Source organism: Podarcis bocagei (genome assembly GCF_964188305.1).
Source record: "Podarcis bocagei genome assembly, chromosome: 10".
NCBI classification, from domain to species: Eukaryota; Metazoa; Chordata; class Lepidosauria; order Squamata; family Lacertidae; genus Podarcis; species Podarcis bocagei.
Genome location: NC_138135.1, coordinates 18,382,252 through 18,396,924, shown reverse-complemented (window position 1 = coordinate 18,396,924; position 14,673 = coordinate 18,382,252). Strand labels below are relative to the sequence as shown.

General features: G+C 45.0%; 1 protein-coding gene across 5 annotated transcripts in view; it reads right to left on the bottom strand.

The window, feature by feature from the left end:
* Positions 1-4,701: 4,701 nt before the first annotated feature.
* The window catches only part of LMO3 (LIM domain only 3), a 95,058-nt gene continuing 85,086 nt past the window's right edge, over positions 4,702-14,673 (bottom strand). For all 5 annotated transcript variants that reach the window (XM_081210570.1, XM_081210572.1, XM_081210571.1 and 2 more), the window contains exon 4: positions 4,702-6,494. In XM_081210570.1, coding sequence (XP_081066696.1) covers positions 6,389-6,494 — 106 coding nt within the window. In that variant the 3' untranslated portion in view covers positions 4,702-6,388. The remainder of the gene's footprint in view (positions 6,495-14,673) is intronic.

Genomic DNA, 14,673 nt, shown 5'->3' with positions numbered 1-14,673 from the left:
TGTGTTAAATATGACACTGGCCATGGCACTATCTATATATCTATAACATGGGAGAGCAGCTTCCTTTGTAAGTGCCTGCCGCGTCAACCAAACCGCATTGCAATCAAAGTGATCTAAGGGTGACTCATTAATTAATTGTTCTTTTTTTACTGTGCGCTATTGAATTAATGAGTAATTTGTGCTGGGTAACTCTCTGAACACATTGATTACATGAGATATTTTCTGGGAAGCTTTCGTCCCAGGGACATGCTGGAGAGATGGAAGGAGCCGAGCATCCTTCCTGTAGCCTCCTTAATGGCAGGTCCAGGAGAACTAAATCATCCAAAGGGCATTCAGAATGTATCTCAGCCAGGTGGCTGACAGCTTCAGATGCCTTCCTTCACACCACTCCTTCTATAATGCTGCTAACTAGTGACGTTAAGCTGTTCTCTTGCCCATCGCTCTCTGGCATTATAATTGAGTATGTGCATTTGAGTGGTATTCTTTTTTTGTGGGGAGCACAACTGCTTGCTTCTCCTGCATGGACACCATTTGAAATGGAAAAGAATGGAGATCTTCTTTCAGCCATAGGAGAGTTCTTGAGCAATGCCCATTCCAATCAATAGCACTTGCAATGGGTGCAGAACATAGAACCAGGAAGCCGATGCATTTAAGTTGGGGGGAGGAGCTGCTATTTATTTTACTTCAACCATGGGGTTTAGGACGGCACACTGCACTTCCTTAGCTTGTGGTGCTTGGGCATGATATGGCACAAAGGGCCGTTGAAACTATGCTTTATTTAAACCCCATGTGCAATATTCGTTTATAGGATTTAGGTGGATTTTTTGTTTAATCCCTCGAACTGCAAATGGGCAAATTGATAATGTAGTTGGGCGATGGCAGCACGGATGAAGCTTTCAGAACAATCAATTAAATGCATCAAATTATGCCCAGCAATCACCCCAGATCTTCTGGGAGTGGGGGTGTGGTTTTGGACAAGATTTGTTCTAGGCACAGATGACTGCAAACTGCCCACTGCTGAGAAAATTACAAGAAACTACTTAGCATTACATTGTGTGTGTGTGTTGGTAGTGGGAATCTTTAAAACCCTCCCTTTGCCTGCAGAGTCCAAAAATGTTAACAAGATTGCTCCCCTTCCCCCTGTCTTTCTCTCTGATGAACACTTTTGTTCACTGGTAGTTAAAAACCAACTGCAAACTGATGTAGGGGAGGCGTTCTTTTAATTTTATTTTTAATTTTTTTAAAAAAGAAACAACATTGGGGCATGTGGTTTTTGAAAGAGTGATGACTCATGATCGGGAGAAAACTCCACCAAACACAGTGCTCCAATCTGGCCATGCTTATGTAATTCAGGTTTCGCACGCAGAGGGTCCCGATCCAATCCCTGGCATCCCCAGGTAGGGGAGGGAAAGACAACTGTCAGAAGCTGCCAAGAACTGCTGCCAGTCCTAGAATCAGAGAATTGGAAGGGATCTAATGTCCCACCCAGTCCAATGGCCAGCCATGCAGGAACCACAGCTAACCAACCCCCTATAGAGAGTCACTGTAGCCCAGTGGTTTTCAACCAGTGTGTCGTGGCACCCTGGGGTGCCTTGAATGATAGCCAGGCGTGCTGTGGGCAACATTGACCTCTGTCCCTCTTTCGCTCCCTCCCTCCTCTGATGCCCTCTTGCGTCTCTGCCTCCCAAAGGCTTGCACAGCTTGCACACTGAGAGCCAGTGTGGCATAGTGGTTAAGAGCGGTAGACTCATAATCTGGTGAACCAGGTTCACGTCCTCGCTCCTCCACATGCAGCTGCTGGGTGACCTTGGGCCAGTCACGCTTCTCTGAAGTCTCTCAGCCCCACTCACCTCACAGAGTGTTTGTTGTGGGGGAGGAAGGGAAAGGAGAATGTTGGCCGCTTTGAGACTCCTTCGGGTAGTGATAAAGTGGGATATCAAATCCAAACTCTTCTTCTTCTTCTTCTATCACAGCAGCCCTGGCTACAAGCTCTGCAAGTGAATGATACCTCTTGGGGGCACCTCTCAGGGGGGCACTTTAGACACCAGGGACAGCAGCAGCTGCCTGGATGACTCCCAAGGAGAGGGGAGAGGAGGCTGAGGGAACACTTAGGGACAAGGGAGGGTGTTCGAAAAAGGGTGAGAAGGCGCCAGCTCTGCAGAAAAGGGGTGACATAACTGGGCTCCTGAGCCCCACAGGAGTGCCAATTTATTTGAGCAACTTTCTATGCAGCCCCAACCAATAGCACTGACCACCTGTAAGGAGAGAACAGGGGAGATTGTCCTATGGATTTACAGTGAAAGAGCCAGTGGCAGGGGCAGTGGCAAGGTGTGTGTGAAAGGCTGCCATCACTGCTGCTCCTTTGGAAAGCATGTGGAAGAAACCTGAATTTTATTATGCTTCCCTCGGTGGCAGCAGGAGCTTGGAAACCCCGCAAGGGGGGAGTGGGGTTGGCAAGCAGGGGTGCAGCTCCTTGTACATATAATAAAAGATGTTGGTGTTGCCATGCTGCAATTTGCTTTCTGGGCGGAAGCTTTGGGACCACTGCTTTATGTGATAAATGCAGACAAACCTGGGAATGCATTCCAGTTGCCTCTGTAGCAAACAAAAAGCTGCAACAGGGCTAAACCACACTTCCATTTGTCCTGTGCCGTAGCAGTTTTGCCTTTGCCCTGCTGGCACTCTTGCAGAAAACCCTACTGCCATTTGTTCCAAAGATTGGGTTTCCCCAGGAGGAAGTGGTGGGCCAAATGGAGGTGTGGCTAAACTCATAGTCTCTCCCAAGCCCAAGTATACCTGAAGGAGCGTCTCCACCCCCATCGTTCAGCCCGGACACTGAGGTCCAGCGCCGAGGGCCTTCTGGTGGTTCCTTCACTGTGAGAAGTGAGATTACAGGGAACCAGGCAGAGGGCCTTCTTGGTAGTGGCGCTCGCCCTGTAGAACACCCTCCCATCAGATGTCAATGAAATAAACAACTTTCTGACTTTTAGAAGACATTTGAAGGCAGCCCTCTTTAGGGAAGTTCTTAATGTTTGATGTTTTCTGTTTTGATTCTGTTGGGAGCTGCCCAAAGTGGCTGGGGAAACCCAGCCAGATGGGCAGGGTACAAGTAATAAATTATTATTATATTATCCATTATCACATATGCCTCTGCATATGTGAATTCAATTAAGCTTTCATAGCCAATAGCTGTTTTTAGATTTTTATTCCTATTGAGACTTGTGCTCTTGCACATCTGTGTATGAGTATCTTTGCTGGTGTGTGCTTTTAAGAAAGGAAATAGGATCATCTTGATCAGACTTCCTCAACCTCGGCCCTCCAGATGTTTTGAGACTACAATTCCCATCTTCCCTGACCACTGGTCCTGCTAGCTAGGGATCATGGGAGTTGTAGGCCAAAAACATCTGGAGGATCGAGGCTGAGGAAGCCTGATCTTGATCATATCCCATAGCTTTGCCTCTTTTCTAGTATGGCTGCATCCTATTCTGGATGCTTCCTAAACGCACAGCTGTGCTAAACATGCCATGTAGGCAGATGACAGGATAATGTAGCTGGTCACCCTCACTTCACAGCTGGAGCTCCACAGCAAACTGTCTTTGGGGTCAGTATCTGACATGCCATGGTGGAAACAAACAGGATCACCCCCTGCATGATGTGTTGAAAAGCTACCACCAACCAAAAGCAGTCAGCGATACCCCAAAGGAAAAGCAGTCAGTGTTGCCCCAAAGGAACCAATAGTACTACTTGGCTATGACAAAATCGCCTTCCTGCAGAAAAAGTGTAGAGCAGGGTTTGTTTTCCCCTCCCCAAGCCTGGAGGCTGCAATACCTTGAGGGCCACCTTGACGGCGCTGGATGCCAGAGGTGGGCCGGGTAGAGGTAAGTAAGTAAGTGCAGGTGCCACTCTTAACAGGTGCCACAGCAGGGTCCATTCATGCTGTGCAGAAGCCACCTAATACACACCCACACCCACCCACCCACCCACACCTCCATTTGGGCAAGTAGGAGGCATTATTGCCATTTAAGGGCACATTCCAGCCAGGAGAAAGGATGGGAAGCAGAGCCGGTGAAGCTTATGGTCCTGAGGCCTGGATAGAGGCCAGGAGAACTGCATTGGTCCCTTGGACCTGATGTTCCTCACCTCTGCTGTACGACCACCAAGCTGTCTAAAAAGGGTTGCATGATTTAATCAGGTAGAGATGTCAAACATAGGAGCGGGTTCTGGTTGGATGACACCATGGAGCTGCAAAGGTTGGTGCCAAAATAACACCCCCCAACATCCCATGCTATTTGGGGAGAGCATTTCGCTGCATGCTTTTGGGGAAGCGGTGAAATATTCCCAAGGGTTTCTCCCGAGAAACTGATGCTCACTTATAATGAGGAATGAAACTCATGTTAGCCAATAGAGATTAAAATTGGATCCACAGCTGTACCCCAAATTCATAGATGGTGGGATTGGAAAGATAATTTCACTGATCATTTTTTTTTCTAATGGAGGACTGAAATTCTCTATCAGCTTAGGAGAACTTTTTGAAAAGAACTCAAAATTGTTTTCTGAGAAATTTTAGGTTACGTGAAGTGATGGCCGCTGTCTTCTTTGCAAACCAGTGGCAAATGTGGTAACTGGGGAACTGATAGTTGGCCAAAAAAAAGTGGTGGTGTTGAGTCGGTAGTTGAGAAGCACCAGCTTGAGATTTTGCCATCCAATCCTTAGAGTTTATTTATTTTTAGACTGCCCCACCCCAAACAACTTGGAATGGACAACAATAAATTAAGAAACAAAGAATACAATATCCAGTCGAATTTTGATTAAACGCATCTACAAAAGTCCACAGATGTGATAGCCTCAGCGCTCTAAGTGGAGGTTCTTCATTTCCATCTCCCCTTCCCCCACCGAAAAACAGCAGCTCGTATCGAAAATGCCTGACAACGCTTCTGAAAGGTTATGCAGGTTTTGGCGAGTCTCCAGCATGACAGCACTTCCATAGCTGTGGGACAGCCCCTAGGAATGCCCTTCTGCAAGGCCCAGATGTCTTGTGTTGGTGCTCAGGAGGTGACCTCAAGAGGGTGCTCTTGGTCAACGTTATGGGCAGTGATGGTCATATGGAGGGAGACAGTCTCTTAGGCATGCTCTACCCAAACCGGATAGATGTTTAGGCAGGACACTGATTTTTCTTTTCATAAATAACGTTTCTGTACAGGAGCAGAAATCACTATGCTACATTAAAATAACTTCAGAAATATATATATACATATAAAATTTTTACATGACACCCAAAGGCACTGATTTGCATTGGGGCTCAGCTCCTCATTCCCAGTTATATTGGAAACAAGCAATTACATATATATATATATATTGGAGGGGGAAGTATACAGAACACAGTAGCCCCCGCCCCAAATAATTAAACGCCCACTCCGTAAGGTTGAGAAGTACTGCCAACAAAGTTGCGGGGGGAAACCCCCGCTGAAATTCCGTAACAAACAGAAAGTACTTTTTGAACTGTATGGAATAAAATAGCTCACATCGTTCAATATAATAATAGTAATGATAAGAAAAGCTTGCATGAGATCTAATGAAAGACTGAGAACCTTGGAAGCTTCAGCGTGGTGGCTAGAATTATAATCCAGTCTGAAATTAAGTACCTCCAAATCCCATCTGTTTCAATGGGAGAGTTTAGCATGCACTTAAATAGACTCAATTCAAGTCAATGGAACTGCACACTTAACTTTGGCCAGTTTTACCCATCAGTTTTAATTCAATAGATCAAGCATTGGTGAAGCTCTTAAAACGGAGAAGAATGCATGGGATTGGCTCTCTCTTTTTCTCTCTCTCTCTTTTTTTGCTTTTGTTTTGTTTTTACTAGAAAGATACAGCTCTTTCAAAATAGCTGGTAGATACAGAAAGCATAAATATACAATAAAGTTTAAACACTGATTGTACTAAATGCAACAATACAAAGAAGCAAATGGTAACACAATAAAACTGTATTACATTTGTGCTTTGAATATTACAGTACATTATATACATTGGTCCAAAATAAGCATCTCATGCCAAATGACGCAAAATAAAAAATAAAGTAAAATAAGATAACCAAAACAGCAAGCAAAAGAGAAAAAGGAAAGGGGAAAAACCTCCAGCAAGTATTTACATTATCTTTTAATAAACATTCAACTGTGAACTGGTGCAATTTCCACTACATATATTTGAAGTCCGCCTTTTATTCCACACAACCATCCTGTCTCCCTATTTCTACGCTATTCAGTAGGTTCTGCCATTGTTTTTCTTTTTAATATATATATATGTATATATATATACACGTTGAACAAAAGTAAAGAAAAGAAAGGGTAAGAACATAGTGCTTCAATATTCTCCGCGACGAGGCATCGGATCAGCGAACTTGGGGCGCGTAACCTTCTTTCATTAAACCCTCCTCATAGTCTGTCTGGCACAGTATCATGTTGTTCTTTAGGAAAAATTTGTCTCCCACGCAAAATCTGGAAATACAAGAGGGGGGAAATAAGATGAGAAATGTGGAGGATCCAAGTTGCATTTAAAACATAGATGTCAGGAAAACACACAGTTTTTTGTTGCCATCGGATGAGCCTCGCCAATGAGGGGAACGACCAGAAACACTCCTGCCGATGACCTCAGTGTTTGAACTGGAATATATCCAGGGACCTAAATTGTCCAGGGCTTTGTACATTAATACAAGGACCATGAACCAGGCTTGGTAGTAGATGAGCACCATTTCCACATTGGTGTCAGATGTTGTGGGCCATGTTCCCTCATCAATTTCTGCACCAGCTAGAGCTTCTGGAGCATAGACAATGGCAGCCCCACCCAGAGCATGTTGCAGTAATCCAGCCCTGGGGTTATGAACCCATGGACCACAGCAGTTGTATAAAGACTAAGCCACTGTTGACCACTTCTCTTGGTGGCACTATAGAATGTTAGACATTACAGAAGCCTTTCCCAACCTTATGCCCACCAGATGTTTGGGACTACAATTCCCATCAGCCCCAGCTTAGGGAAGTTGGACCACAGCTTCACAAAAATCTTCACTTGCTGGCTTCGCCACACTATTTAATTCCATCCGCATCGCTGTCAATCAACATTTCAGGCCCGGGAAGGGTCATGTGAATTGGCCTTTATGTACAGCCAAGCTAATTTTGCACTAAGTGTGGCATGGGCACTACTTTTTCAATGGGTTCATTTTTCCTTAATAACAAAAAGAGAGCTCTCTTCTAACGCCCGCCTGGAGAAACAGGGGGAGCACCACACCCCAAGGGGTCTTTTGGCGCACAGAAGAGCTTTCGCTAATGAATGGTCGTGCATCGGGGGGTCACATTCTGTTTGTGGCCAACGCTCCATCTATAAAAACATATTGGGAGGTGCGACACCCAAAAGCTCCAATTAAACCAAATCGAGTAACCTAAATGAACTTCTTAGCATTGAGGCAGACAGATGAAAACCAGTCTCCCTCAGCTAATTACCCGCTTTACTCTCGAAACTATTGTTTAATTCGGTAATGGATTACAATGTTCTTTTTTGCCGTATAATTTTCCAAGCGAGCGACATCTTGGACACAATTAGAAGCAGAAATAAATGTGCACGTTGTTTACGGTAGATTTAACAACAGAGTAGCTATGGGAATAGGCTGTATATGTACTTAATTGTAACAATTTAACCTTCAAATAGCGGTGTCTGGTGTAGTTGACCCAGTAAAAGTACGTATAATTACACAAGTTGACCTTGGCGACCTTCGATTGTGGGGCCCCCACCCTCCCCACCCTTTTTATCAGTCAGTCAGTTTCTAATGATGTCTGAAGCAGAAATCTGAGGGAATTGTCACAGAGTAAATTGTGTATTGAAAGGAGGCCTTTAATGTTTTGTGAAGTTGTGAGGTTTTAAATGGGGCAGCAGTTGGGCTGATTTACATTTGTAAAGATTGGAATGCTAGACAAACAGCGAACCCATTTATTTTCCAACCGGGTAGCTTTGGAAATTTATCCTTATGCTCGCTAAATAGAGTGAGGGAAAATAGCGTAATAAAAAAAGTGGATTGAAAAGAATTAGCTTGGCTCCTGAAGGAAAATTGGGCTGTTTATGTGTGGGCTCCCCTCTGCTCCCCACCTCACTCTCTTCCCCATCTCTCGGATTAATACCCGCTCATAGCTCTTGACTGAAAATACAGATTATGGAACCGGTCCTGAAAACGCTTTTCAAGTTATTTATGGTCAAAGCAGCTTCATAGAGAAAACACACACTCCTAATTTCAGATCCCCCCCCCCCACTTCCCCGACATATTTTTATATTTCGTTATATTCCACCTACATCTTATTGAATGGAGCAGATGGAAATAAAAAAGGGCTCCTGCAGAGGGGAAGCAGTTATTTTCTGAGCTCTTTAGCACCTGACCATTTTTGTTTCTCTGCAAAAATTAAAAAAAACCCCTATGTTAAACAGCTTTTCTGGCTACACATACTTGCAGAGTTCTTCCTCCCACAAAGCATACCTCAGTTATATAAAAAGAAGCTTGTATGAATATATAACTGGGGGTGTGTTGGTGGGGGGAAGAGTCTGCCCCCCAATCACATCTCCCCTGTTGACTGTGGCCAGAGTGGTCCATCCTCAGGTAAGACTCCCTGGAAAAGACCCTGATGTTGGGAATGATTGAGGGCACAAGGAGATGGGGATGACAGAGGACAAGATGGTTGGACAGTGTTCTCAAAGCTACTAACATGAGTTTGACCAAGCTGCGGGAGGCAGTGGAAGACAGGAGTGCCTGGCTTGCTCTGGTCCATGGGGTCACGAAGAGTTGGACATGACTAAATGACTAAACAACAACAACAAAGGTAAAGGACCCCCGGGCGGTTAAGTCCAGTCAAAGGCGACTATGGGGTTGCGACGTTCATCTCGCTTTCAGGACGAGGGAGCCAGCGTTTGTCCACAGACAGCTTTCCAGGTCATGTGGCCAGCATGGCTAAACAACTTTGGGTACAACAGGACACCGTGACAGAAACCAGAACCCACAGAAATGCCATTTACCTTCCCGCCACAGCAGTACCTATTTATCTACTTGCACTGGCGTGCTTTCGAACTGCTGAGCTGAGACAGAGCAACGGGAGCTCACTCCGTCGTGGGGATTTGAACCACCGACCTTCTGATTGGCAAGCCCAAGAGGCTCAGTGGTTTAGGCCACAGTGCCACCCGCATCCCTCTCCTTGCTTAACACAACAATGGTAGCCTTGCCTCATGCACACCTTCCCAGAGTTGCACCAGAACAAAGGCGAACAAAGGGGAAGGTCTATAGCTCAGTGGAAGAGCATCTGCCTTGCAAGAAGAAGGTTCCAAGTTCAATCCCTGTCATCTCCAGGTAGGGTTAGGAGAGACTCCTGCCTGAAATCGTGGAGAGCAGCTTCCAGGCAGTATAGTCATTACTGAGCTAGGTGGACCAACGGTCTGACTCTATATAAGGCAGCTTCCTATGTAAATGCAGTACTGGTGGACTGTTGGGCTGACAGATAAGCTCAAGGTGGAGAACTGGTGGCTCTCCAGATGTTACTCTCATCAGCTCCAGCCAGCATAGGCATTGTCAAGGATGATGACAGTCCAGCAACATCTGGAGGGATGCAAGTTCTTCACCCCTGCCATGGGCAATGCTTGCAAACCTATTCCAATATCATAAAGAAGGTAAAATGGCCTTCCCCCACCCGACCCCTTGCTTGACTTACATGGTGGTGGTAGCAGTGACAACATCGATGGGGTTCTTCAACCTTGGTCCCCAGCTGCTCCTGGACTACAACTCCCATCATCCTTAGCCAGGTCAGTCAATAGACAGGAATAATGGGGGTGGGAGTTGCAGTCCAGGAACAAGTTTGAAGAATGCCACTCTAGATAATGTAGATAGAACAGTTGTTTTCCAACTTTCTACTTTCAAAGAAGAAAATATGACATTTCCTAATATTGACCTTGGCCAACCTGGCACCCTTTGGGACTGTGGATCCCATCAGCTATCTTACACAAACCAGTGGTCTATCTACTCTTAGTGGCAGCGGCTGTCTGGGGTCTCAGGCAAATGTCTCTCCCAGCGCCTGCTCTCCGTATATTCTGATTTGTCTGGAGCACTTAAGCCACAGTTTCCCGGTTTAGGCATCACAGGAAACAGTGGTTTAACAAGCAGAGATGTCAATGTCAAAGCCAGGCAAGGTGAGGGGGTGGGTGCAGGCACAAGACTCCTTGGTCTAATGAACCATGGTTTAAAATTGAAATTACACTGTTATTTTTGAATCGGGCCTATTTGTACATCTAGCCAAGTACTATGTAATTGTACTTTGACTGGCAGTGACTCTCCAAAGTCTCAGGAAGAATTTTTTCCTATCTGCTATTACCTGGTCCTTTTGAGGCAGAGGCGCAAAAGATTGAGCCTGAGAAATTCTGCATGTACAGCTTCCAGTGAGGTTTGAGCCCTCTTCGTGTTCTTCATTGGATGTCCTGTTCTCTGGTGAGAACAGGCTTTGACTAAAGAGTTATTTCAACACTATTTACAACATGCAAGCATACCTGAAAAAGTTAGTACTTGGCCATTAAAAAGTCCTGTGCTATTTTATTGTTTGCTAAATTGCGATTTTAAATCAATCTGTTAACTTCCAACATCACGTCTAGCTGTGCCCCTAGAATCCCCCTCTCTGCTGGTTACACAAATCATTCATACTTGCAAATATTTATATTATTATTGTATTTTAATTCTTCTTCTTTTTTCCTTTTTTTGCAGGCAAGAAGATTGTAGCGATGGCCACTATCTTTTTTTTAAAAAAGAAAAGAAAACCTGTCACTAATCCAAAACCTCTATACACTGAAAAAGAAGCCCACCGTCTTTTGTTCTGTGGCTAACAAAAATTATCTGCCTTGCTTGACTGATAAAGATTAGGCGACTTCTTGCATTAAAGAAGTTTATCTTGTACGGGATGAAGTGACAAGACAGTAACTAAGTGCTAATTGTGCATAACCAGCGCTAAAGATATGCAGGCCCATTACGACATGCAATAAATGAAGCGAACAACAAGAACGTATTAGACAGTTTTAATAATGACACTAGAACAGTGGTTTGGAGCAATAAGGATGGGGGAAAGTCTTTAAGAGTTTCAATTCAAAAGAGTATGCAATTATTTCGTACTTGAATGGATTCCACTGGTAGGGTAAGGCTGACCTTATTTTGAATGCAGACTCTTTAGTTCTGCACCAAAACAAGGCTGATGTATAGGAACTGTAAATGGCCCTGTAACTTCTAATTGCTTAGCATTATTACATAGTTTAAACAGTGGTTATTACTTGTCTGATATTTTAATTTTCTGCACATCATGATGAAAAAGGTCAATTTGGCTTTGTTTTAGAATGTAATTGTAGAAAGCTATAATTATGGCAGCTGCACAATTCACACTGCATGAGGGATGCTCGGCTGTATGTGTGCGTGTGTGTTTTTAAAACTCACTATGTCGCTACAGAACGAAGCGGAGCAGCGTGGGCTGCCTCTTCCATTATTTTACCCCACACAACGGGCAAATCCATTCATTTCCTGACCATGACACTTTGTGGGGGTTTTTTTAAGCCAGTTCTAGCTAATGTGACGCTCTTTAGATGCTGTTGGATTACAGCTCCCATCATCAGGTGACCACTGGCCATGCTGGCTGGCTCTGGTGGGAGTTATGGTCCAAGGACATCTAGAGGGCTAGCCCTGTTTTTACCCATCATTCAGTTCTGTCTCCACAGGAGCAGCCCATGTGGTGAGGCAGAGCCACAGAATGGCCCTCCTGGCACTGGGGTTGCTGCAGCTTGCCCGGATGCCATTGGGGTAGGGCTGGGCAGCTGTGAGGTTGGGGCTCCACCAAGCACTGGAACCAATCTGGCGACCCTACCAGGGCAAGCACACAGGCCAAAGGTATATACACGGCAGAGAGCTAACTTTCTTGTAAAAGACAACCCTTACAGTTGCCTCTACAGCTCTGGATACCTCTGCACACCAATCTGGCATCTAGGCAGCTATTTCCAGGTCTGTGCTGTATGGAGCTGTTGCAGCAGCTGGAGACCACTCCCTTTCCACCAGTTTATGTACCTTCCCCTGAAAGGGTGTGCACAGGTAGCTGGAGACTATGCCTGCGTGGAAACTGCCTCTGCTCTTCCTGCTTCAGTTCCCTTCTGGTTCTGGGAGAGAGTGGTGCAGGAGAGGGTAGGGAAGCACCCAGCACTTTCTTTCCCTGCCCTGCCTCTTCCTCCGCTCTTAAGCTTTCCCTGCCTCTGATTCTTGCCTCCTGGTTGGTACAGGAACCCATGGGCCACTGTTCCTCCTCTCCTGAGTGGGACTCCAGAGTCCTGCCAATCCCTGACACTGCCCCAGTCCAGGTTAGTTGCAGTGACATTCCATTAATGGCTTCCATGTTAAGCCAGTTAAGGTTCAGGAAGTAGGAGAGCCACCTCAACAAACATTTTTATGTATTCTATAACATATTTAACATGTGCCTTCTTCCAAAAACATGGGTTGTACCCATTGTTATGCAAGCAAAGTTCCACTCACCCAAGAGAACTGCTCTACTAACACCTCCCTGAAATCTGACTTGCAGGGTGCACATGGCGGCTGGAAGGGCCAGGAGAAGAGGAACTTCTTTTGTGCTCATGGAAGTTTGCTGCGCAAGTGGATGTTGGGATGCGTCCTGGGAGACAGGGGCAATTGGCTGGCCTCCAGCTGGCTCCAGCCCACTGGCCGGCAGCCGGGGCAAACTCCAGTTCTCGGAACAGCATCAAAAACTGTGACTCAGGCCTCAGAAACCTTTAGAGACTGAGCACGCAAGCCAGCAGAGATAAGAACTCTTTGCAATGGAAGTAGCAGACAGAGGCATATGTAAGCTTATTTACAAGCGCTTATTCAGCATTAGAACAAGGGAGAAACATGTCTGCTTCCCTTCGTGTCCAAGCAAAAAGCATAGGCAAAAGCTATATACAATGGAAGTTCTGCTGGAAGTAAACAGACATGTGACATACAAAAACTCCACATTCCTGTTATAAAGGTGGAATGGAAACTCAATATCCTAACAGTGGATACAGCCCAACGTGCATTTCAACACTTATGAAGTGTTGAAAACTGAATCATAATATTCTGCGAATGTTGGGGTCCATCAGAGTTTTAAAGTTTTGCAGCCCTGCAGCATTTTAACCTGAGACTCAAAAAGAAACTGTTCATGTACAATTTTATAATGGGTTGGACTTAGTCATGGTCAGAGAAGAATCAAGTGATTTCAGTGGGTCTAAAAGTAGCCAACTTGAGCCCAGGTGGTTTCTGCAGGTCCAAGTCTGGATTCAAGACAACATGCTCAAAGTCAAAATGAAGCGGATCTCCGAAAGGATAGGACCTCCATAATTTCATGGCCACAGAAGGTTTTGCTCTATGTGATGTTGGGGCTCAGTGATGGTGGCAGCATTATGATGGAGCTGTCACTCAAATTCGGAGCTGCATTCAGATGCAATTTGCACCAATGGATTTTAGCATTACAATCAAGAATGGCCTCAGGTTTGCAAGCCATGGTTTACCATGTTTGCCGCTAAACCATGAACAAAGTATACAGTGCAATCACCGTAGATGTGGGGCAAAGGAGAGCACTAAGTTCATGCCTGTAATACTGAACCACAGATAACACTGGTCAACAACAAATTTGTTGTCTGTGTTTTTTCAGTTGATTTAGGATGAATCTGATGCGCTGAATCCAAAAATCACATTGGTTTTGCTCAATCAGGTCAAGTTTTTGAGCTATGGCCACATGTCTTTTTTTACGCTTTTGTTCACATGTACGCTTGTGTGGAGCATTTTAGAAGATGTTGGTGGGGGTAAAATGCCATGTCGAATAATTGTTTTGATTGGAAATGATTATTTTAATGACAAGAAGTATTCAGGTCCGATAGTTCTGGGTGATTATGTCGAAAAGGGATCAGTTTGAAGTCATAAAACCTCGAAATCTTCCATAAATTGGTGCGGCAAAGCATAAAGTTGGGGGGTCAACACTAAATTAATCCTGATCTTCAATCAGCACGTCGTCCTGTAGCTCATTGTGATGAAATTCCAGTGTCTATCTTCGGAGAACTTCCTGACATTAGTGATGAAGATGCCTCCAGTGTTGAAGGACATGAAGAAAGAAGAAGTGGTTCTTGAAGATGATGCTCCACATCCATTTTCCCAAAATGAGTTGAATGATCTAGTTCGCGACCTCAGCTTGTCAAAGGGCTCTGCCGAACTGTCGGCATCCAGATTGAAGGGAAAAAACCTCCTCTCTGACGGTGCTTGCACCAGCTTCTTCCACAACATGCAACAAGAGTACCTCCGTTTTTTCTCGGAAGAGAAGGACTTGGTGTACTGTGCAGATATTGTGCAGCTTCTGCTCAAGCTTGGAGTGCTACAGTACGAACCCAAAGATTGGAGACTGTTCATTGACAGCAGCAAGCGATCACTGAAATGTGTTCTGCTACACAATGGCAACCAGTTTGCCTCCATACCCCTGGCTCACTCGAGTACACTGAAGGAGAACTATGAAGCGGTGAAGTATGTGCTGGAGAAAATTGGTTATGATCAGCATGTGGTTTATTTGTGTTGACCTGAAGATGGTGAACTTTTTGTTGGGACAACAGTCT